This window comes from Mobula birostris, chromosome 32 (genome assembly GCF_030028105.1).
Source record: "Mobula birostris isolate sMobBir1 chromosome 32, sMobBir1.hap1, whole genome shotgun sequence".
Taxonomy (NCBI): domain Eukaryota; kingdom Metazoa; phylum Chordata; class Chondrichthyes; order Myliobatiformes; family Myliobatidae; genus Mobula; species Mobula birostris.
Window position 1 is genome coordinate 16,619,725 of NC_092401.1, and position 22,977 is coordinate 16,642,701.

At 41.5% G+C, this 22,977-nt stretch overlaps 1 protein-coding gene across 2 annotated transcripts in view; it reads left to right on the plus strand.

Annotated features, from left to right (window-relative positions):
• LOC140191096 (kinetochore-associated protein DSN1 homolog) overlaps positions 1-22,977 on the plus strand; it is a 55,171-nt gene that overhangs the window by 18,766 nt on the left and 13,428 nt on the right. For both annotated transcript variants that reach the window (XM_072248180.1, XM_072248183.1), the window contains 2 exons: positions 10,775-10,846; positions 22,175-22,322. In XM_072248180.1, coding sequence (XP_072104281.1) covers positions 10,775-10,846; positions 22,175-22,322 — 220 coding nt within the window. The remainder of the gene's footprint in view (positions 1-10,774; positions 10,847-22,174; positions 22,323-22,977) is intronic.

Consider the following 22,977-nt stretch of genomic DNA (forward strand, 5'->3'; position numbering starts at 1 on the left):
TCAAAGTTGGGTTGTTTTTTCCTGGCACCAACATAGAAAATAAAATTAGGAAACTGCAGGTAGAGGCCTAGAATCATAGAGCAGAAATGTGCCCTTCAGCCCGTCTAGTCCGTGATGGCCTGTGTTTCTGCCTAATCTTATCTACTCACATCCAGATCATAGCCCTCCATACCTGTATCCACCACTTCTGCTGGAAGTTCATTCCACTCTTGCACCACCCTCAGAGAAAATGTTTCCCATCAGGTTCCCTTTAAATATTTCACTTTTCATTCATAAACATAAACCTCTGGTTCTAGTCTCATAGAACTTTGGGGAAAGAGCCCACATACATTTACACTGGTCTATGCACTTCATAATTTTGTGTACCTCTGTATGTTTTCCCCTCATTCTCCTATACTCTAAGGAATAAAGTTGTAACCTGTTCAACATTTCTTTATAACTTGGGTCCTCAAATCCTGACAACATTTTGTAAATTTTCTCTGCACTCCTTCAAACTTATTGATATCTTTCCTGTAGGTAGGTGACAAAAGCTGCGCACAATACTCCAAGTTTGACCTCACCAATGTCATACACAACTACAACATAAGATCCCAAATCCTGTACTCAATACATTGATTTATGAAGGCCAATGTGCCAAAAGCTCACTTTATAACCCTATCTACCTGTGATGCCACTTTCAAGGAATTATGGATCTGTATTCCCAGATTCCTCTGTCCTACCACACTTCTCAGTGCCCTATCGTTCCTACCTTGGTTTGTCTTCCCTTGGTGCAACATAGTAAATTCCTTGTCAAACTACATGTATGTCACCATATCCAACCCTGAGAATTTTTGTCTTGTGGACATACTCAGCAAATCCAAGAGCCAGAATAGAATCAATGAAACACCTTGGACTTATTTACATTAAATTCCACCTGCCATTTTCAGCTGGTCTAGATCACAGCAGCATAGTGATTAATGCAGAACACTGAAGTTCGGAGTTCAATCCTGGCATCCTCTGTAAGGAGTTTCTAGATTCTCACCTGGAATGGATGGGTTTCCTCCCACAGTCCAAAGATATAAGTTCGTTTAGTCTTTGTAAATTGTCCCGCGATTAGGCTGGGGTTACATTGGTGAGCTGTTGACAGTGCAGCTCAAAGAGCTGGAAGGATCTATTCCACGCCACATCTCTAGATAAATAAATGATTACGCTACGAGCTTTGATAGACTTTGCTGTCCATTACGCCCCCAATCTTGGTGTCATTCACAAATTTGTTGAACCAGTTTACCACATTAAAAACTAAATCATTAATGTAGACGATGAACGATAACAGACCAGTACCAGTTTCTGTGGCACACCACTAGTCAGAAGCCTCTAGTCAGTGAGACAACCGTTACTACCACTCTGTCTTCTCCTGCTGTCCAGATCAAGTTTACACCCTGAATACCAAGTGACTTAACTTCTGGACTAGTCTCTCGAGCAGGACTTTGTCAAAGGCTTTTCTAAATCCATGTAGACAACGTTTATCGTCTTCCCTTCAGCAGCCTTCATGGTGACCTGGAAAAAAGACACTTAAGATTGGTTAGACAATGCCAACCGTGCACAAAGCCATGTTAGCTCTCCCTAATCAGGCCCTGTCTATTCCCTTAGAAAACCTTCCAATAATTTACCCACATATGATTTCAAGCTCACTGGTCCGTAATTTCCCGGTTTATTCTTAGCCTTTCATGAACGACAGAACAACATTCGCTATCCTCCATTCCTCTGGTACCTCACCCATGTTTAAGGACATTTTGAATGCCTCTGTACAGCCACTGTATTTTCTGCACTAGTATCCCACAAGCTCCAAGAGGCGCCTGGTCAAGCCTCAAGGTAGCAAGCACCATTTCCTCTGTAATCTGGATACAACTCATGACCTCACTTCTCCTTTTCCATCGTTCTATGGACCCTGTGTCTGTCTCCCATATAAATACAGATATAAAAAAATTCATTGTGATTCTTTGCCATCTCTTTCAGCTCCTTACATATATGACCATGCTGATCTTCAAGATGGCCAAATCTTTCTCTTACCATCCTTTTACTCTTAATGTGTCTATGGAAGCTCTTGGTATTTTCTTTCACCTTGTCTGCCAGAGCAACATAATGTCCTCTTTTAGCCCTCCTGATTTCTCTCAAGTGTTCTCTTGTATTTCTTATACTCCTTAATCGCCTCATTTGATTCTTTTAACTGCCTATGCCTAATATCTGCCTTCTTAACCATGGCCTTGGTATCTCCCAACAAACAAGGTTTCATAAACCTGTTAACCTTTTATTCTTACAGGAACATATAAATTCTGTACTTCACTTTTGAAGGTCTCCCACTTATCAGTCATACCTTTGTCAGAAAGTGACCTATCCTAATCTTTGTTGCACTGCCTGCAGGGGTGAATGGGAGGAATGAGCATGCCAGGGAGACAGATGGAGTAGTCCCTGCAGAAGGTGAAAGGAATGGAGAGGAGAAGATGTGGTTGGTGATGGGATCTCATTGAACCTGGCAGAAATCTTGAAAATAGAAGCAACAGTAGGAGTTGGTTGTTTGGTCTTTCAAGACAGTAATGCCATTCAGCATTCTTTAAAATGGTAGAGCTAGTTTTCTTGGTGTGCTGGGTGAATGAGAGCATTTGTTGGCAACACAAAGTCGATCCTGCAGCAAAAATGCTAGTCACCTTTGGAGCACCATGTTGTTCTGCAGTGATACTTTATAAATAATGGTGCACTCTATAATTACCATGCTTCTCTAAAGCAAAAAAAAAGATTTATGTGATGCATCTAAGTAAAGGAAAACCTGCTCAGTAAAAGTGTGATCTGAAAAGGGAGAAATACCAGAACAAATTGGCAGAGTGTTGGGCTTCAAATATTCAGTGATTGATATAAAGGACAGGGCATGCATACTTGAGATGGCCCCATTGCAGGCTGCCGGCATTACAAAGCAGCAATGCTGCGTGAGAGTTAACACTTCTCAAGACCTTTCTGTGTTCCTGAGTTCAACAGATTTTGCCATCTGTGATCATGTTTCACCTTCCGCAACATACACAAAATGCTGGAGGATCTCATCAAGTCAGGCAGCACTTATGGAAAGGAATAAATAGTCAAACTCCATAAACAGCCCTCTCTAGAGATGCTGCCACACCTGTTGAGTTTCTCCAGCACTTTGTATTTGTAGCTCAAGTTTTCCAGTATTTGCATAATCTCTTGTGTGTGATTCTCTTTGTCTGTCCAAAATCTCTTGCCCTATAAAGGAGTTTGAAGGGGATTGAAAGGGGAGCAAGGTTTGGGTGAGATACAGTTGCTCCCTGTAGCCAAATCATGTCATTTGTGTCAAGGTAGACAATTTGACAGCACAAGTGAAAATAAATGAGGTTGATTTAACAGGCTTATTCACAGTTATGGGTTTCAGGATGTTCCAAAAGAACAGGCAAAATAAGAAAGGAGTTGTGGTAGCATTGTTCACCAAGGAAGATATCAGTTTGATGGTAAATATTGATATAAAATGCAGAGAAACATGGTGTAAAATCAGTTTTGAAATGAGGATTAACAAGAGAAAACACAGGTGGGAATGGACTACAGGCCCTAAAGTGTTGTCTGTCAGTGGGGCAAATGATAAACAGAGATGGTGTAGGAACAGAACTGAAATTATTGCAGGTGTTTTTAATCTGCATAATGATTGGATTAATCAATCTGATATGGAAGGTGCAAATTGTGGACTTTCTTGGAGTACTGTGTTACTGAATCAGGATTATACTGTTTTAGATTTAGTCCTTTATAATAAGATAAGATTAACAAGCAACTAGTTGTCGAACTCTGAGAGGGAGTAGTGATCATAGCTTAGCCATATTCCAAATATAGTTTGAGAGTGAGCACCACTAGTCCCCGAGCTAATGACTTTCTCAGAGGATCTGAAGATTTTTCAGGAATCAACCATGAAGGATTAAAAAGCTAATAAAGAGGTTCAAAATTGATCGAGAGTAAACTGATAGGCAACACAGCAAAATATTCTATATACAAAAAGGAAAACGATAGTTGTGTGGCCCCCAAAGGGTGAAATGGGGGAATTAAAGTTCAAAGTAAGTTTATTATCAAAGTAACCATATACGTCCCTGAGATGCATTTTCTTAAGGACATTCACAGTAAGTACAAGGAACACAGTACAATTAATGAAGACCACACCCAACAGGATGGACAATCAACCCGTGTGCAAAAGAAAACTATCTGTGCAAATACTAAAAAAAAAGAAATAATAAAAAAGCAATAAATATTAAGAACATGTGAGGACTAGTCCTTGAAAGTACGCCCATAGGTTGTAGCAACAGTTCAGTGATGGGGTGAGTGAAGGTATCCCCACTGGTTCAAGAGCCTGATGGTTGGGGGTGCGGTGTAATAACAGTTTCTGAACCTGGTGGTGTGGATCCTGAGGCTTTTTTGCCTCCTTAATGGCTGCAGCGAGAATAGAGCATAGCCTGGGGGTCATTAACAATGGATGCTGCTTTTCTGCAACAGAGCTGCTTGTAGATGTGCTCAATGGTGGGGTGGGTTTTCCGTGTCATGGACTGAGCCGTATCCACTACTTTTCATAAACATTTCCATTCAAGGCCATCAGTGTTTCTGTACCAGGCCATGATGCAACCAGTTAATATACTCTCCACCACAAATCCATAGAAGTTTTCAAAGTTTTACATGTAATGCTGAACCTTCAAAAACTTCAAAGGAACTTCTTCGTAATGGCACTTGCATGCTGGGCCCAGGACAGATCCTCTGAAACCCCTAGGAATTTAAAGTTGCAGGTTCTTTCCACCTGTGATGCCCTGAATGAGGACTGGCTCATGAACCCCTGGTTTCCTCCTTTAGGCAATAATCAGCTGCTTGGTTTTGCTGACATTGAGTGAGAGATTGTGGCACCACTCACCTAGATTTTCAGTATTGACCATATAGGTTAACTTGTCACCACCTTTGATTTGGCCAATGTCATTGAGTTGTCAGCAAACTTAAAGATGCCATTAGAACTTAGTCTCACAGTCATAACTATAGAGTTCAAAGTTGAACTGAGGCTGAAGCAATGGGCCTGCTTTGGGTTTCATGTCTGAGAGTGAATAACTCGAGCTCATCCAGGAGATGAAGGTCTAATTCTGTGTTCTGCCAAATAAACCTGTGCCTTTGGGGGGCATGTCTGGTTGGTGTGGTGGCACCAAGAATGTCTGTCTATGATAACTAAAATAAGTAAATAAATGTGCTAAATTAAATAAAAATAAACTTCATAGAGCACTTTTCCCATGCATTTGGAAATCTGACCTGGTATCCTGGGGTCTTGCCATTGTAATACTGGCTGGCTGAAATTGTAGCTCTGGGCTTGAATAACTTCACCTGTTAGCCAAGGTGCACCTGACCATCTGTTGTGTCGGATGTTGGATGCTGTGGCAGCATTGCATTTTGATATGTCAGCAGAAATATGTTAAGAGCCTGGCTGATGCTTCTTCCCCTCCCGATTTCAGGAGTGATGATTTGAAGGTACCCACAAATCTCTCTGCTTGGCTGTTGGGCTGTGGATGATATGGGGTGAGCAGATGTGGATAATTCCACTGCTCTGACAGAATGTAGCAAACTGTTGTGCACTGAATTGAGTTCTGTTGTCATTTCTGGCATTCCAAAATGGCTGAAGATCTGCAGCAACTGTTGAATGGTAGCCTCTGTTTTTGATGCCATGGTTATACTTCTGACCATTTGGAGTAGGCAGCAATCAGAACAAAGTAGGTACACCCATTGCTTAGCCTGGCAAAGTCAATACATGAGTATTGACAACTCCAAGGTCTGGTAGCCTGAGGCTGTGGTTGTAGATCAGCCATTGAGCACTAAATACATTGCTTGCATATGGATGTGATATCTTATCTATGCCTGGTTGACCATGGTGGAAGTGATTCAGTACTTATGGTTGAAGTGTTTGTGGAATCACTATTCTATCTCCAAATATTAGACAGAAGTCCACAGCTGAGAGCGATGTATGATGTCAGTAGAAGGGTACAACATCTTCCTTAACTTTGACAGGCCATCCATCAGAGGTAACTGGAGTATGCTTAAGAAGAGAATCTTCAGCTGTTTCTGCTCTGATCTTGTTGGTGGTGGTTGGAAGACCTTCAGCATCATCTGATGTAGCCTGGTGAACTTCATGATAAACTGAAATCGCAGTCATGACTATATTTTCATTTTCAGTAACCTGCTGATTCACAACTCAGGAAAGATCATCTGCCGAACAAGTTCATGGGTTGATTAGATTATGAGGACACGCAGTCCTCTTTTATTGTCATTTAGTAATACATGCATTAAGAAATGATACAGTTCCTCCAGTGCGATATCACAGAAACACAAGACAGACCAAGACTGAAAACCTTGACAAAAACCACATAATTATAACATATAGTTACAACAGTGCAAACAATACTGTAATTTGATAGAGAACAGACCATGGGCACGGTAAAAAAAAAAAGTCTCAAAGTCTCTCGAAAGTCCCAACATCTCATGCAGACGGTAGAAGGAAGAAAACTCCCTGCCATGAGCTTCCAGTGCTGCAAACTTGCTAATGCAGCATCCTGGAAGCACCCGACCACAGTCCAACTCTTGAGTCCGTCCAAAAACTTCGAGCCTCCGACACCAAGCACCATCTCTGCCGAGCGCTTCGACCTCGGCCGCCAGCAACAGGCAAAGCCAAGGATTTGGGGCCTTCCCCTCTGGAGATTCTCGATCGTACAGTAGCAGCGGCAGCGAACCAGGCATTTCAGAAGTTTCTCCAGATGTTCCTCCGTGCTTCTCACGTCTCTCCCTGCACGGCATCCTACTTAAAAATACCGCTATCATTCACCGGAGAGGCCGCGCACGCTGTGTCGCGCCGCCATCTTCTCCTCCTGATATGTACTAATTTCAAAATGGTAGGCTAATAACACTGTTGCCCACCTTTGTGGACGTCAGTTGTATACAATGGAATGCCTTTCTTAGTCCTGAAGATGAACAACAGTGGTTTGTGATCAGTAAGGAGAGTGAAGTGTTTGCCATAAACCATCATGTGATACTTCTTCACAGCAAAGATGATTCCCAAGGCTTCCTTCTTGATCTTGTCCATAGTTTCTGCTGTAGTTAGTGATCTGGTGCATGCATGACAGCTTTCTCGGAACTAACAGGGAAGATAAGGGATAAGACGTGTTCTGCCCTGTACTTGGACACATCCATCATGACAATGTTTGGCAACTCTGTGTCAAAATGCTCAAGAGAAGGTCGGATTACAGCATATTCTACACCTGATCAAAAGACTTGCCATTATTTGGACCATTTCCACGTGGCATCTTGTTGTGCAGGGCATTGAGTGACTCCCTAGGTAGGTCCATTGCTGGGAGGAATGCTGAAAAATGACTGACAATGCCCAAAAATGATTGTAAGATGCTGATATCTGATGGTCGAGACATCTTTAAGAAAGCAATGTTTTCAGGGTGTGGACAACAACTGTGCTCATCTACGTTGAGCCCCAGATTCTTGATTGAAGACATCAGGAGGCTGCATTTTTCTACCCAAAATCACAATCCAGAGTCAAAACATGGTACAAGTGATTACATAGTTCCCTTTGATCCATGCCTATCACAGTGATGTTATCAGAGTAAGCAGCCATACTGTCAATACCACTCAGCATAAGCTGTTGGAAAACTGAAGGAGTGGCCTTTACCCCAAAAAGCAGACTGAGGAAGGAAAGCAACCCCCTTGTGTGTTGTCACGTCTTCCAGTTAAACGAGAGTACACTCGGACACAGTGACTACTCCAGTCCAATCAAAGGTGTATTTCTTCATCTTGTGCGTCTTCTTTGAGATTGCAAGTCACTGCTAGATACTAAGAACATTGGGACTATCCCATTAGTGAGTTGCTTGGTAGTGATGGAGCTGGACTCGTTGCCTACTGTTATTGTGTTGACGCCTAGACTTGTGTACCATTGGATGGTACGCAGTGTGAGTGATTGTCTTGGACGTTTTTACTGTGATCACAAAATCCTGTTGGACGTCAGTAATGTAGATGACTGCAAGTCTGGTTCACTGGTTCATTGGCAGGAATGACATTACCTCGGTTGTGACAAGGACTAGGCTGAGGCTGCAAGGTCGCCTGTTACAGCCAACTAGGAGAAGAGACACTGAGGCTTTGTGAGAGAGCCTCTGCTGGGCAAGCTGGAATCTACATTTGGATCGAGGGCTAGCCACCACTGTCAGTGCTGCTTTCCCGTGTTTGCTCAGTGCTGCCCTCTGGTGTTCGCCCAGTGGAAGAACAAGCTGGACCAGGACAATTTGCCATCAGTTCTATGTTATAAATAACCTTACAGAGTCATTCATTTACCTCTCTAATCCTATTTAGGATTTGCCAATTTGTACATTGCTCGGTAATAACCTGGAGATTATCACCCTTGTTCTGCTTTTCAATTTCTTTCCTAAACTCCTTGTACAGGTGTCCCCCGTTTTACACCACTTCGCTTTTACAAAAGACCTACATTAGTACCTGTTTTCACCTACTGAAAGAGGATTTTTGCTTTTACGGTAAAAGACGCCTGCTTTAAACTTGTGTTTACTCCGAGAAGACTACCATGACGTGAAGCCTTTCGTGGGCAGGTGTGTGTGCATGCGTGTACGTGCCGATTTTTTTCTACAAATCGGTTTTGGCTAAATCTTCCCGATTCTGTTAAGTGAAACTACACTGTACATACATCATTACTTTTGTGTATTTATGGTATCGTTCCTGCTTTTACTATACGTTGGTGTTATTTTAGGTTTTATGTGCTATTTGGTAGGTTATTTTTTGGGTCTGGGAACACTCAAAAGTTTTTCCCATATAAATTAATGGTAATTGCTTCTTTGCTTTATGCCATTCTGGCTTACAAACTGTTTCATAGGAACGCTCTACCTTCGGATAGTGGGGGAAGCCTGTAATCCTCACCAGAACAACCTTCCCAGTACTTCCTGTGTTGTTAGGTCCTATATGGATCACGAGCACTGGATCCTTTCCATCCCATTCCAAGTTCTTCAACCCAGAAAGAGGTTCTTAACCCTAGCACTACAAAGGCAACACAATCTGTTTTTGTCTTTGTAGTAGAGAACTGTCTCTGTTTCCCTAGCTATTGGGCTTTTTCAGGTGGCCCAATCAAATCAACAAAGGAGGCTATACATTGATCGAGCCGAGAGACTTTAAAAAGAATCTTTTTTCCGGCAGCCCAGTCAAAATGCGATTCATTAGCAACAACAAATAAACATAAGGTAGGGTCAAGCAGAGCAGCCATTGTATGAATGGGGCAGTGTTAGAGTGGAGAGGCTTTGGTTCAACATGCTTGGGTGAGTTTAAGTTTCTTCTTCTACATTCTTCGTCAGTGCAGTGAGAATGGCTCCAGGGGTTGTGTTGTGTTTTTTTTGTGTGAGATGTGGGAATTCTGGGAGACCTCCAGCCTTCCCGGATAACTGCATCTGTACCAGGTACACCAAGATGTAGCTCCTCAGAGACTTGGGGGAAGCTAAATGCGTGACACTCCACTAAATTGGATGGTAAGACTTGGAAAATTGATATGATTACATAATGAAAGCATTTTTGGAACATTGTTTCTTTTACTTTATCTGAAGAATATATTAGTGTTATAGCAACACACATCAAAGTTGCTGGTGAATGCAGCAGGCCAGGCAGCATCTCTAGGAAGAGGTGCAGTCGACGTTTCAGGCCGAGACCCTAGTCCTGACGAAGGGTCTCGGCCTGAAACGTCGACTGCACCTCTTCCTAGAGATGCTGCCTGGCCTGCTGCGTTCACCAGCAACTTTGATGTGTGTTGCTTAAATTTCCAGCATCTGCAGAATTCCTGTTGTTTATATTAGTGTTATACATAGCATCCATTTTGGTGCACCATAAATATCTACTCTTCAGCTTCCAAAGCACTAATGCTTTAAATCAATAGATTGTTAGTGTAGGTCTCCATGAGGGGGACGTAGTTAAACTGTTAAAATGGTGCTACATTGTCAAAGCTGTTGTAGATTTGCTGCTAAACAAGGTTTCTCTATTCTCCCAGGTTCTGCCGAAAAGATGCTGTGGCGCTTTTCAAAGGATAATGGGAGAGTTTTACCCAAGGCCCTGGCAAATATTTATCTCATAAATAACAATTTTAAGAAAACTCAGAAATGACTACTGGCAGCCTAGCATCTGTGTTACTGTAATTTCAGGTCAACAGCTCCATTGCTTTTCCTTCAGTGGCACTGTTGGCCTTGAATTAAATATAGTCTAGATGTTCAAACACAGGAGTTTCTTACAAAGTGGAATTATATTTTAATAAGTAATATTTTTGATTAAGGCTCTTGTCAAAACAGGAGGTGATTCTATTCAAGAAATACCGGTATTTGTGATCTTTCAGTATTAAAATGCTCTTCTATCTTTACTCTCCAGCTTACTTACCCATCGTTCCTTCTTTCCCTCAGCCCACCGAAAATACTGGCCCTACAGGAGGCTCTGTGTGGTACTCTTGCAAAGTTTCTGTAGAAGTTGTATTTCACTATATTGTCAATTGGCTTGGATAGATTTTCAGTGGGAAAACTGTCTTTGTCTCAATTATGGCTCTGATCTCTAGTTGGTCATGAACAGGAGAGAATACTGTATTTTTCCATAATTGTATTGCTAAATATAAGTAATAAATTTCTGGTGGATAGTGTTTGATAATATTTGGGAACATGTTTTTAAATGATATTTATTAATTCTTTTTTTCCTGTTGTAGATTGAATACTGAGTGTGTAGCTTGGAACCAACTGTTGGAAGTCTACCAGCAAAACGCAGACCGAGCAGCCAGGTAAGCCCTTGCCTCATTTTCTGGTTACCTGATACATTGATTCTCTTTTGCAATATGTGAGCTTCAATTAAGTCATTTGGAAGCACAGAGATACTTGAAATTAAAACAGAAAATGCTCGAGCTACTTGGAAATTAGAAAGGTGCCAATATTTCATCAAATGGGTTTGTTTGTTTGACCAGTGCAGAATGTGCCTGGAGGTGCATTGCAGACTTGAACTCAAGTCCCTTCCCAGTAACCAGCAGTACAGGAAATTTTCCTGAAGACTTCATTAAAGTGTTGTGTTCTTTGTGTGAGATGTGGGAAATCTGAGAGAGCTCTAGCATTCTGGGTAACCACATCTGCATAAGGTGCACTGAATTACAACTCCTTAGAGAATGAGTTATGGAACTGCAGCTGCAATGCGATGACCTTGGCCTCATCCAGGATACTGAGGAGATGATAGATAGGAGCTATAGGAAGGTAGTCACCCGTAGGTCGCAAGACAAAGGTAACTGGCTGACTGTCAGGAGAAGGAAAGGAAATGGGCTGCCAGTGCAGAATATCCCTGTGGCTGTTCCCCTCAAAAGTAAGTATACATACCACTTTGGATACTGTTGAAGGGGATGACGTACCGGGGGGAGCTGCAGTGACTGGGTCTCTGGCACTGTGGCTCAGAAGAGTAGAGGGCTGAAGAGGACTGCAGTAGTAATAGGGCATTCCATATTTAGAGGAATAGAGACGAGATTCTGTGGACGTGATAGAGACACCCAGATGATATTTTGCCTCACAGGTGCCAGGGTCAGGGATGTCTTGGATCAGGTCCACAGGATTCTAAAGGGGGAAGGTGAGCAGCCAGAAATCTCAGTACATGTTGGAGCCAATGACATAGGTAGGAAAGTTGAGGAGATCCTGAAGAGAGATTTTAGAGAGCTAGGTAGAAAGCTGAAAAGCAGGACCTTCAGGCTAGTAAGCTCGGGTTTGCTGCCTGTGCCATGTGTCAGTGAGGGTAAGAATCGGATGATTTGGCAGATGAATGTGTGGCTGAGGAGCTGGTGCAGGGGTCAGAGGTTCAGATTTCTGAATCATTGGAATCTTTTTTTGGGGAAGCTACAACCTGTACAAAAGGGGGGGTTAATCTGAACCTGGAGGGAGACCAATATCCTTATGGACAAGTTTACTAGAGCTGTTTGGGGTGGGAGGGGGTGCTTAGACTAATTGGCAGGGAGATGGGAACTGGAGTGATAGGGCTGAAGATGGGGTTGTTGGTTTACAAACAGAGGCACTGTGCAGTGAGATTGCTAGCAAGGAAAGGCTGATGGGCAATATTACAATCAACAGGATGATTTGCAATGTAAAAGGGGACAGAGTCGAAAAGGGTTGATGAATACAGGACTGAAGGTGTTACATTTGAGTGCACGCAGTATATGGAATAAGGTAGGTGAACTTGTGGCACGGTTACAGAGTCGCATGTTTGATGTTGTGGGCATCACTAAATCATGGATGAAGAAAGATTATAGCTTGGTTCTTAATGTCCAAGAATACATGTATCAAAAGGACTAGCAGGTAGGCAGAGGGGGTGAGGTGGCTCTATTAGTTTAAAAAAATATATGAAATCAAATCATTAGAAAGAGGTGACATAGAATCGAAAGGTGTAGAATCATGGGTAGAGCCAAGAAATTGCAAGGGTAAAAAGACCCTGTTGGGAGTTATATATGTACAGACCTCTAAACGGTAGCAAATATATGGTCCACAAATTACAGCAGGAGATAGAATGTGCATGTCAAAAGGGCAATATTACAATAGTCATTGGGGATTTCAATATGCAAGAAAATTGGGGAAATCAAATTGGTGCCGGATTCAATGATGGGAATTTTGCAGGATGCCTACAAGATTACTTTTTAGAGTAGTGGTCGCCAAACCGTCGATCGCGATCGACTGGTCAATCTTTGAGACTTTCCCAGTAGATCCCGAAAAATCAAAAATAAATACACAAATACTGTTGTAATGTGAGCATTATAAAAATAAATAATACTAATTAGGATAATGGTAATATAGCAATACTTTTGCTACTGAAAGCAGTTTGTAAAGAGAGATTGTTTCCGGGTTGCGGGGTTTTAGTTCTGTTCTTTCTGCCCAGTGCGCATGTGTGTAGCTCCCCCGCCATGCACCGGGTTTTCAGCGTAGCTTGTGCTGCATCAAAGTGACCAATTAGATTAGATAAGAGTACAGACTGTCACAAACATCAACATACAGCAGTGGTCCCCAACCTCCGGGCCGTGGACTGATACATTGCCGCGGAGAATGCAGCGGTAGTCGGAATGCACCCAGCACACCTTTAAGAAAAAAAGCTGAAATAAACCAGCTAACTAATTAGGTGCCGCTTGGAACGTAAATGTCGACCTAGATCAGAGGCAACACAATCGGCAATTGTTTGTGATATCCTGATAGCATAGCGGAAGCTCCACGAAAGAAGGAGAAAACGTACAAATTCCATCCAGAATGGGAAGAGGAATTTCTATTTACCTTGGTGAAAGACAAGTGTGTATGTATGTTGTGCCACCAAACACAAGCACTGACTAAAAGAGGGAATCTGGAGTGGCACCGCAACACCAGCCACCAGGAATTTAAAGACACCCACCCCCCAAAGAGCGCAATTCATGCCAGGAAAGTTGAGGAGCTGAAATCGGGGTTGAAGGCCCAGAAATCATTTTTCACAAAACATGCTGCTCAAAATAAGGCTGCTATTGAAGCATCATTTCATGTAAGTCACCTTTTGGCTAAACACAAGAAGCCTTTTACAGATGGCGATTTATTCAAGGAAGCAATGGCCATTACCACAGAGACCATTTTTAATGACTTTAAAAACGAAAACGACCTCACAACCACAATACATAATACGCCGCTTGGCCCGGCAACAGTGACAAGGAGAGTCACTGTCAGAGTTCGTGGATCGATTTGTCACTCTGTGAATATTTTTCACTACAGTTCGATGAATCCCTGGATTCAATGCAAACAGCTCAGCTTGTTGTATTTGTCAGAATGGCTTTCCAGGATTTTACAACAAAGGAGGACTTCCTCACTCTTTTGCAATTAAAGGAGAGAACGAGAGGTGAGGATATTTACAACGAGTTTAAAAAATATGTCCATGAAAATGACATCCCCATTCATAAACTGGTGGCAATTACTAATGATGGGGCCCCAGTAATACGTGGTGTGCATGTTGGTTTTATAGCACTAAAAGTCAGTGCCTACTTCGGGTCAACTTATCTATATGAAATTGCATTTTCACAGATGAAAACTATTAAATCTAAGTACAGGAGCTGTCTTACTGACAGACTGTCTCAGACTGGCTGTCTGTAATTATGAGCCACATTTCAAGGAACTAGCAAAAAGTATTCAGTGCCAGTCATCACACTGAGTGCAACAGTCAATTTTTATTTGTTTATTTTTCATGTTGAAATAAAATTAAATAATGAAACTTAGAATTAAAGGTGTGAAGTATTGTAATATTCTTAAAGAAAGACAGCTTTGGCCTGTTTGATTTGCTAGTTACAGTGTTTTCTTGTTTGAATTAATTTGAAAGTTTGACAAAAGTATTTTGTGTAATTCAAATACAATTCATCCAAATAAAAGTCCTCAAATTGGAAGTACAATCTGAGCTGTTTTTTCTCTAGACGACTTAGTAGGTAGATCTTGCCTTTCACTAAGGTTAAGGTAGGGGATCTTGGGCTTAAAAAGGTTGGAGACCACTATTTTAGAGCATCTCATGGTTGAGCCCACTAGGGGATCAGCTATTCTGGATTGGGTGTTGTGCAATGAACCAGAATTGATTAGCACGTTTAAGGTAATGAAACCCTTATGGGACAGTGATTATAATATGAATAAATTCACTGCAGTTTGGGAAGGAGAAGCCAAAGTCAGATGTATCAGTTTTATAGTGGAGTAAAGCAAGTTACAGAGGCATGAGGAGAGGAGCTGGCCAAAATTGATTGGAAGGGGCACTTGCAGGGATGTTGCAGAACAGCAATGTCTGCAGTTCTTGGGGGCAATTTGGGAAGCACAGGATGGATAGATCACAAAGAAGTATTCTAAAGGCAGAATAACACAACTGTGGCAGACAAGAAAAGTCAAAGCCAACATACAAGCCAAAGAGAGGGCATATAATAGAGCAAAAATTAGTGGGAAGTTAGAGGTTTGGAAGCACTTAACAACCAACAGAAGGCAACTTAAAAATCTTAAAGAAGGAATACAAAGGTAAGTTAACCAGTAATAGTAAGGAGGATACCAAAGTACCTTCAGATATATAAAATGTGAAAGAATGGGGATATATTTTCCGGCAGATATCAGACTGCCAGAAAATGATGCTGGAGAGGTAGTTATGGGGAACAAGGAAATGGCAGACAACTGGTAAGCATCCAGCATCAGACTTCACTGTGGGAGACACTAGCAGTATGCTGGTAGATTGAAAGTGTCATGGGACAGAAGTAAGTGAAGTTGCCATTACTAGGGAGAAGGTACTTGGAAACTGAAAAGTCAGAAAGTGGATAAATCACTTGGGCCAGATGGTGTACACCCAGGGTTCTGAAAGAGGTGGTTGAAGAGATTGTGGAGGCATAAGTAATAATCTTTCTAGAATTCTTACATTCTGGCATGGTTCCAGAGAATTGGAAAATTGCAAGTCCCTCCACTCATCAAGAAGGGAGAGAGGCAAAGGAAAGAAAATTATAGACCAATTGGTCTGACCTCAGTGGTTCAGAAAATGTTGGAGTTGATTGTTAAGGATGTGGTTTCGGGGTACTTGAAGGAGCATGATAAAATAGGCTGAAGTCAGCATGGTTTCCTTAAGGGAAAATTTTGCCTGACAAATTCTTTGCAGAAATAACAAGCAGGATAGGATAGACAAAGGAGAATTGGTGGATGCTGAGTACTTGGATTTTCAGAAGGCCTCGACAAAGTGCCACCGATGAGGCAGCTTAATAAGATAAGGTCCCATGGTATCACAGAAAAGATACTGGCAGATTGGCAAGAGGCAAAGTGTAGAAATATAGGGAGCCTTTTGTAGGTGACTTGTGGTGCTCCACAGGGGGTCTATGTGGACCACTTCTAACATTGTATTTCATTGATTTAGATGATGGAATTGATGGCTTTGTGGCCAAGTTTGTGGATGATACGAAACAGGTGGAGGGGCCAGAAGTGTCGAGAAAGTAGGGAGTCTGCAGAAGCCTGACTTACACAGATTTGGAGAATGGGCAAAGAAGTCGTAGATGGAATACAGTGTCAGGAAGTGTATGGTCACATGCAAAATATTGTCTAAGTGAACAGGAAATTCAAAAATCTGAGATGCAAAGGAACTTGAGTCCTCGTGTAGCATTCCCTAAAGGTTAATTTGCAGGTGGAGTCAGTAGTGAGGAAGGCAAATGCAATATTAACATTTGTTTTGAGAGGACTAAAATATAAAAGCAAGAATGTAATGTTGAGGCTTTCTAAGGCACTACTGAGGCCTCATTTCGGACATTGTGAGCAGTTTTGGGTTCTTTATCTGAGAAACGATACGCTGTTATTGGAGGGTCCAGAGGAGGTTCACGAGAAGGACACCCGAGTGAAAGGGTTATCGAATGAGGAGTGTATGATGGCACTGGAATTCAGAAGAATGAGGGAGTGATTGCATTAAAACCTATCAAGCGTTGAAAGGCCACAATAGAGTAGATGTGGAGAGGATGTTTCCTATGATGGGGTAAGTCTCAGACCAGAGGACACAGACTTAGAATGGAGGACATCCATTTAGAACGGAGATGTGGAATTTCTTTAGCCAGAGAGAGATGAATCTGTGGCATTTGTTGCCACAGGCAACTCTGGAGGCCAAGTCATTGGGTATTATTTAAGGCAGAAGTTGATAGATTCTTGATCAAGCAGGGCATGAAGAGATTTGGTGGGAAGACAGGAGACTGGAGCTGAGAGGGAAATGAATCAGCCATGATGAAATGGCGGAGCAGGCTCGAAGGGCCAAATGGCCTAATTCTACTCCTGTACCTTATGGTCTTACGGTCTTAAACCTTCTTCCTGTTGTAGTCTTTGTGTAAATGCTGCCATAGGTATCAATGTGAATAGTAATGTCTAATTCCCCTTGAGTTAGGCTTTGGCCCAGTTTTGTGTGGGCTGGAAATAACAGTCCAACTGAGATTTGTACTTCTCTACTGAGATTTCTGCTTCACTAAGAGAGTGCCACATAACTAGCAGTTTCACAGTGTGGTGTGAGGACTAAGGGAGTTATGGAGTTGTAGAGCACAAACAGGCCCATTGGCCCAACATCCATGCTGACCAAGATTCCAGTCTAAGCTAGATCCTTTTGCCCACCTTTGGCCCATAACCCTGTAAACCTTTCCTATCTATGTATCTTTTCAAGTGGTTTTAATGAATGCTCACATCAATATTTATCTCTTATCCAGCCTCAGGAAATAACGGATTATATGATCAATTTTAATGCTGTTAAGTGTATAGGAGCATCTTCAAGGTTTAATCCACTGGGATTGCTTCTGTATTTCTCCATTTTCCTTCCCTTCCTGCCCTTCCTGCCCTGAAGAAGAGTTCTCTATTTCTACTGCATCATGCTGTTCTAAGTTTGAACAAAGACATTTGGTGCTTACACTTGCAGCACTGCAAACTGAGATTTGGTATTTCTACTCCCTCAGTGGCCAATTGCATGTGTGCTGTCAGCTTTGGGCAAGTACTGTGAGAGCTTTTTCATTCCTGTTGACCACTGGTTACTGTAAAGTGGTGTGAGTACTAATATTAATGGCATAGCAATCAAATGTGTATAGATGTGTAGTGGAGAGTATATTGACTAGCTGGATCACAGCCTGGTGTGGAAACACCAAAGTCCTTGAAAGGAAAAAATGGCCCAGTTCATCACAGGTAAAGCCCTCCACACTATTGAGAACATGTACACAAAATGTTCTAGCAGGAAACCTGCATCCATTGTCAGGGACCCCCCACCAACCAAGTTGCTCTCTTCTTGCTGCTACCTTCAGGAGGAGCCACGAAGTTCAGGAAGTTATTACCCCTCAACCATCAGGATCTTGAACCAAAAGGAAAACTTCACTCAGCTTCACTTGCCCCATTATTGAAATGTTCCCATAACCTAAGCACTCTTCATATCATGTTCTTAATATTTATTTATTGTTTGTTTATTTATTATTATTATCTCTTTGCAGAGTTTGTTGTCTTTTGTACATTGGTTGAATACCCAAGTTGGTGTGATCTTTTGTTGATCCTATTATGGTTATTATTCTGTTATGGATTTATTGTGTATACTGTATCTGCAAGAAAATGAATCTGGGTTGCACAGTGGCATGCAAAGGTTTGGGCACCCCTGGTCAAAATTTCTGTTACTGTGAATAGTTAAGTGAGTAGAAGATGAACTGATCTCCAAAAGTCATAAAGTTAAAGATGGAACATTCTTTTCAACATTTTAAGCAAGTTTAGTGTATTATTTTTGTTTTGTACAATTTTAGAGTGAAAAAAAGGAAAGGAGCACCATGCAAAAGTTTGGACACCCCAAGAGATTTGAGCTCTCAGATAACTTTTACCAAGGTCTCAGATCTTAATTAGCTTATTAGGGTTATGGCTTGTTCACAGTCATAGTTAGGAAAGGCCAGGTGATGCAAATTTCAAAGCTTTATAACTACCCCGACTCCTCAAACCTTGTCCCAACAATCAGCAGCCATGGGCTCCTCTAAGCAGCTGCCTAGCACTCTGAAAATTAAAATAAATGGTGCCCACAAAGCAGGAGGCTATAAGAAGATAGCAAAGCGTTTTCAGGTAGCCATTTCCTCAGTTCGTAATGTAATTAAGAAATGGCAGTTAATAGGAACGGTGGAGGTCAAGTTGAGTTCTGGACGACCAAGTAAACTTTCCAAGAGAACTGCTCGTAGGATTGCTAGAAAGGCTGAGCAAAACCTCCGTTTGACTGCAAAAGACCTTCAGGAAGATTTAGCAGAGTCTGGAGTGGCGGTGCACTGTTCTACTGTGCAGTGACACCTGCACAAATATGACCTTCATGGAAGAGTCACCAGAAGAAAACCTTTCCTGCGTCCTCACCACAAAATTTAACGTCAGAAGTTTGCAAAGGAACATCTAAACAAGCTTGATGCATTTTGGAAATAAGTCCTGTGGACTGATGAAGTTAAAATAGAACTTTTTGGCCGCAATGAGCAAAAGTATGTTTGGAGAAAAGAGGGTGCAGAATTTCATGAAAAGAACGCCTCACCAACTGTGAGGGATAAGTTTTTCACACAAAGTGGTGGGTGTGTGGAATGCACTGCTGGCGACAGTGGTGGTGGTGGAGGCGGATACAATGGGGACTTTTAAGAGACTCTTAGATAGGTACATGGAGCTTAGAAAGATAGAGGGCTATGCAGTAGGAAAATTCTAGAGAAGGTTACATGATTGGCACAACATTGTGGGCCAAAGGGCCTGTAATATGCTGTAGATTTCTGTGTTGTATGTATGAAACCGGAGCACCAAGAGGAAACCTACACTGTCATGGGAATTTTTGTGTAAAGTAACCAGTGAAATGATCCATTAGCTTACATTCCTTGCATGTTTTGCTTTGAGCCGCAGTTAAAATTAGACTTCAAAACCACTCCCACGGTTCATTAGTTCACTTTAATATCAATAAGCTGACATGGGTGTTTAAGTTCCCAGTGTTAGAATCCACCAGCTTATAGTTGTTGGTAAATGGAGTTCTATAAAATGCTTGCAATCCCCATGGAACAATGCTTTCATTCAGTACACAGCACATGAAGTAGGAACATGGTTGGTTCACATGGTTCTTCAGGGCTGCTCTACCACTTCCAACCCAATTCCACATCCTTTAATTCCTTTTAATGCCCGATGTTTTTTGGTTTCTGCTTGAATACACAGAGCAGGCATCTACAGTCCTCTAAATAATGCTGAACAACAAAGATTTTGCTTCCTGAATACTTTTGAGGGTATCTTGTGGATTTTGGGCCATTAATCAGGAAAATTCCATAGTGATTTTCATATCATGCACTATTTTTTTTTGAAATTGCCTGTATTTGTTTTTTCAATTCATAATTCAAGTCAGAATAACTGATGCTATGATTAAGGAAAGGCATTTTTGTTGGTCCACAAATCAACAGGTCATCAATGACAGGTAATTCAAAGTACTTCTAGTGGGACTGGAGAAAATCGCGTAGAAAGCATTCCAGGGTGGTGTTGAAAATTTTCTTGGCAACTACAGAGCACCAAACTGCGTGCAGCTGATTGGCAACATGCTTCAAGCATACAAAACCATAAAGTGCAACATGTCCCTACAGACTCGTTTTCTGCATTCCTATTTAGACTTCTTCCCTGCAAATCTTGTCACTGTCAGTGATGAGCATGGTGAAAGGTATCACCAGGACATTGCAGTCGTGGAGAAACAGTATCAGGGCGATGCTGGCTGATTATTGTTGGGGGTGGATCGATCATGCTTTGGGCTTGTGTTGCAGCCAGTGGCACAGGGAACATTTCACTGGTAGAGGGAAGAATGAATTCAATTAAATACCAACAAATTCTGGAAGCAAACATCACACCGTATGTTAAAAAAAATGCTGAAGGTCAAAAGAGAATGGCTTCTAATACAGGATAATGATCCTAAGCACACCTCAAAATCCACAATGGACTCCCTCAAGAGGCGCAAGCTGAAAGTTTTGCCATGGCTCTCACAGTCCCCCGACCTAAACATCATCGAGAATCTGTGGATAGACCTCAAAAGAGCAGTGCATGCAAGACAGCCCAAGAATCTCACAGAACTAGAAGCATTATGCAAGGAAGAATGGGCAAAAATCCCCCAAACAAGAATTGAAAGACTCTTAGCTGGGGAAGTGTTACAAAAAGCGTTTACAAGCTGTGATACTTGCCAAAGGGGGTGTTACTAAGTACTGACCATGCAGGGTGCCCAAACCTTTGCTTCGGGCCCTTTTCCTTTTTTGTTATTTTGAAACTGTAAAAGATGGAAATAAGAAAGTAATCTTGCTTAAAATATTAAAGAAATGTGTCATCTTTAACTTTATGCCTTTTGGAAATCAGATCATCTTTTACACACTTAGCTATTCACAGTAACAGAAATTTTGACCAGGGGTGCCCAAACTTTTGCATGCCACTGTATATGGTGACGTATACAGTGCCTATAAAAGGTATTCTCTCTTTTGGAAGTTTTCATGTTTTATTATTTCACAATATTAAATCACAGTGAATATAATTCGGCTTTTTGACACCGATCAACAGAAAAAACTCATATCAAAATGAAAACACAATTCTACAAAGTGATCTAAATTTATTACAATTATTAAACAAAAAAAATTGATTGCATATATACCCCCTTCAGGTCAGTATTTAGTAGGAGCACCTTTGGCAGAAATTACAGCCTTGAGTCTGTGTGGATAGGTCTCTTCCATGTCAGCCACTGAAGCTTGTAACTCCTCCAGAGATGTCATAGGTCTCTTGGTGGCCTCCCTCACTAGTCTCTTTCTTGCACAGTCACTTAGTTCTTGAGGACAGTCTGCTCTGGGCAGATTTACAGCTGTGCCATATTCTTTCCATTTCTTGATTGACTTAGCTGATATTCAGTGACTTGGAAAGTTTCTTGTATCCATTTCCGGACTTATGCTTTTCAATAACCTTTTTGCGGAGTTGCTTGGAATATTTTTTTGTCTTCATGGTGTAGTCTTTGCCAAGATACTGACTCACCAGCAGTTGGACCTTCCAGATACAGGTGTATTTTTACTACAATCAATTGAAACATCTTGACCATACACAGTGATCTCCATTTAACTAATTATGGTACTTCTAAAACTAATTAGCTGCACCAGTGATGATTTGGTGTGACATATTAAAGTGGTGAATACTTATGCAATCAATTATTTTGTGTTTAATATTTGTAATTAATTTAGATCACTTTGTAGACATCTGTTTTCATTTTGACACGAAAGAATCTTTTTCTTTTTTTCCAGTGGCAAAAACGCCAAATTAAATCCACCATGATTCAGTGTTGTCAAACAATAAATCATGAAAACTTCCAAAGATGGTGAATACTTTTTATAGGTACTATATGTACTTTGATAATAAATTTACTTCAAACTTCAAAATTTCATGTTAATTACTTCAGTTTCTAGTGTGTGGGAGCCAATACACTCCACTAGTCAGAGTAAAGAGGGGTCTGGGTGCATGCACGGGTTTGCCTTATAATGACAGATTTGGAGACTCTAACGAAGTGCCTTCTGCAAAGGCCTTTTATGAACCTTCAGAGCGAGAGTGAATTAAAGTAATCATTTTATTTATTTCAGTGAGTTGGAACAAGCAAAAGTGAATGGAGTGACATTGGAACTAAGCCATGTGATGGAACATTCACAGATGGATGTGATCAGAAGCAAACCAGATTATCACTCCATTCTGAATGAGGATATTCAGACTCTTCAGAGCCTGGAGTGCATTGTGAGTGAACAGGCTGATCTTATCTCTGATCCCTGCGGGACACCACTAGTCATCAGCAACCTACAAAAAAAGACCCCTTTGATGCCCACGCTTAGCCTCCTGCCAATCAGCCAATCTTCTATCCATGCTCATGACTTTCTTGTAATACCATAAGCTTTTCCCTTGTTTAGCAGCCTCATGTGTGACAGGTTATCAAAAGTTTTCTAAGTATCCAAGTAAACATCCACTGACTCTCCTTTGTAATTCCAACAAATTTGTCAGGCAAGATTTCCCTTAAGGAAACCACGTAAAATCAGTCTATTTTATCATGTGCCTCCAAGTACCCAGAAACCTTATCCTTACTAATTGACTCTAACATCTTCCCAACTACTGAGGTCAGGCTACCTGACCAATAATTTCCTTTTTTCTGTGTCCCACCCCTTTTTAGAGTCCATAAACATTGGAGCAGAATTAAGCCATTCAGCCCATCGAGCCTGTTCCATCATTTGATCCATTTCCCTCTCAACACCACTTTCCCTACCTTCCCCCTGTAACCTTTCACACCCTGATTAATCAAGGACCTATCAACCACTGCCTTAAGTACACCCAATGACCTTTCTTAGATAAGGGGCCCAAAACTGATCACAATACTCCAAGTGAAGCCTTATAAAGACTC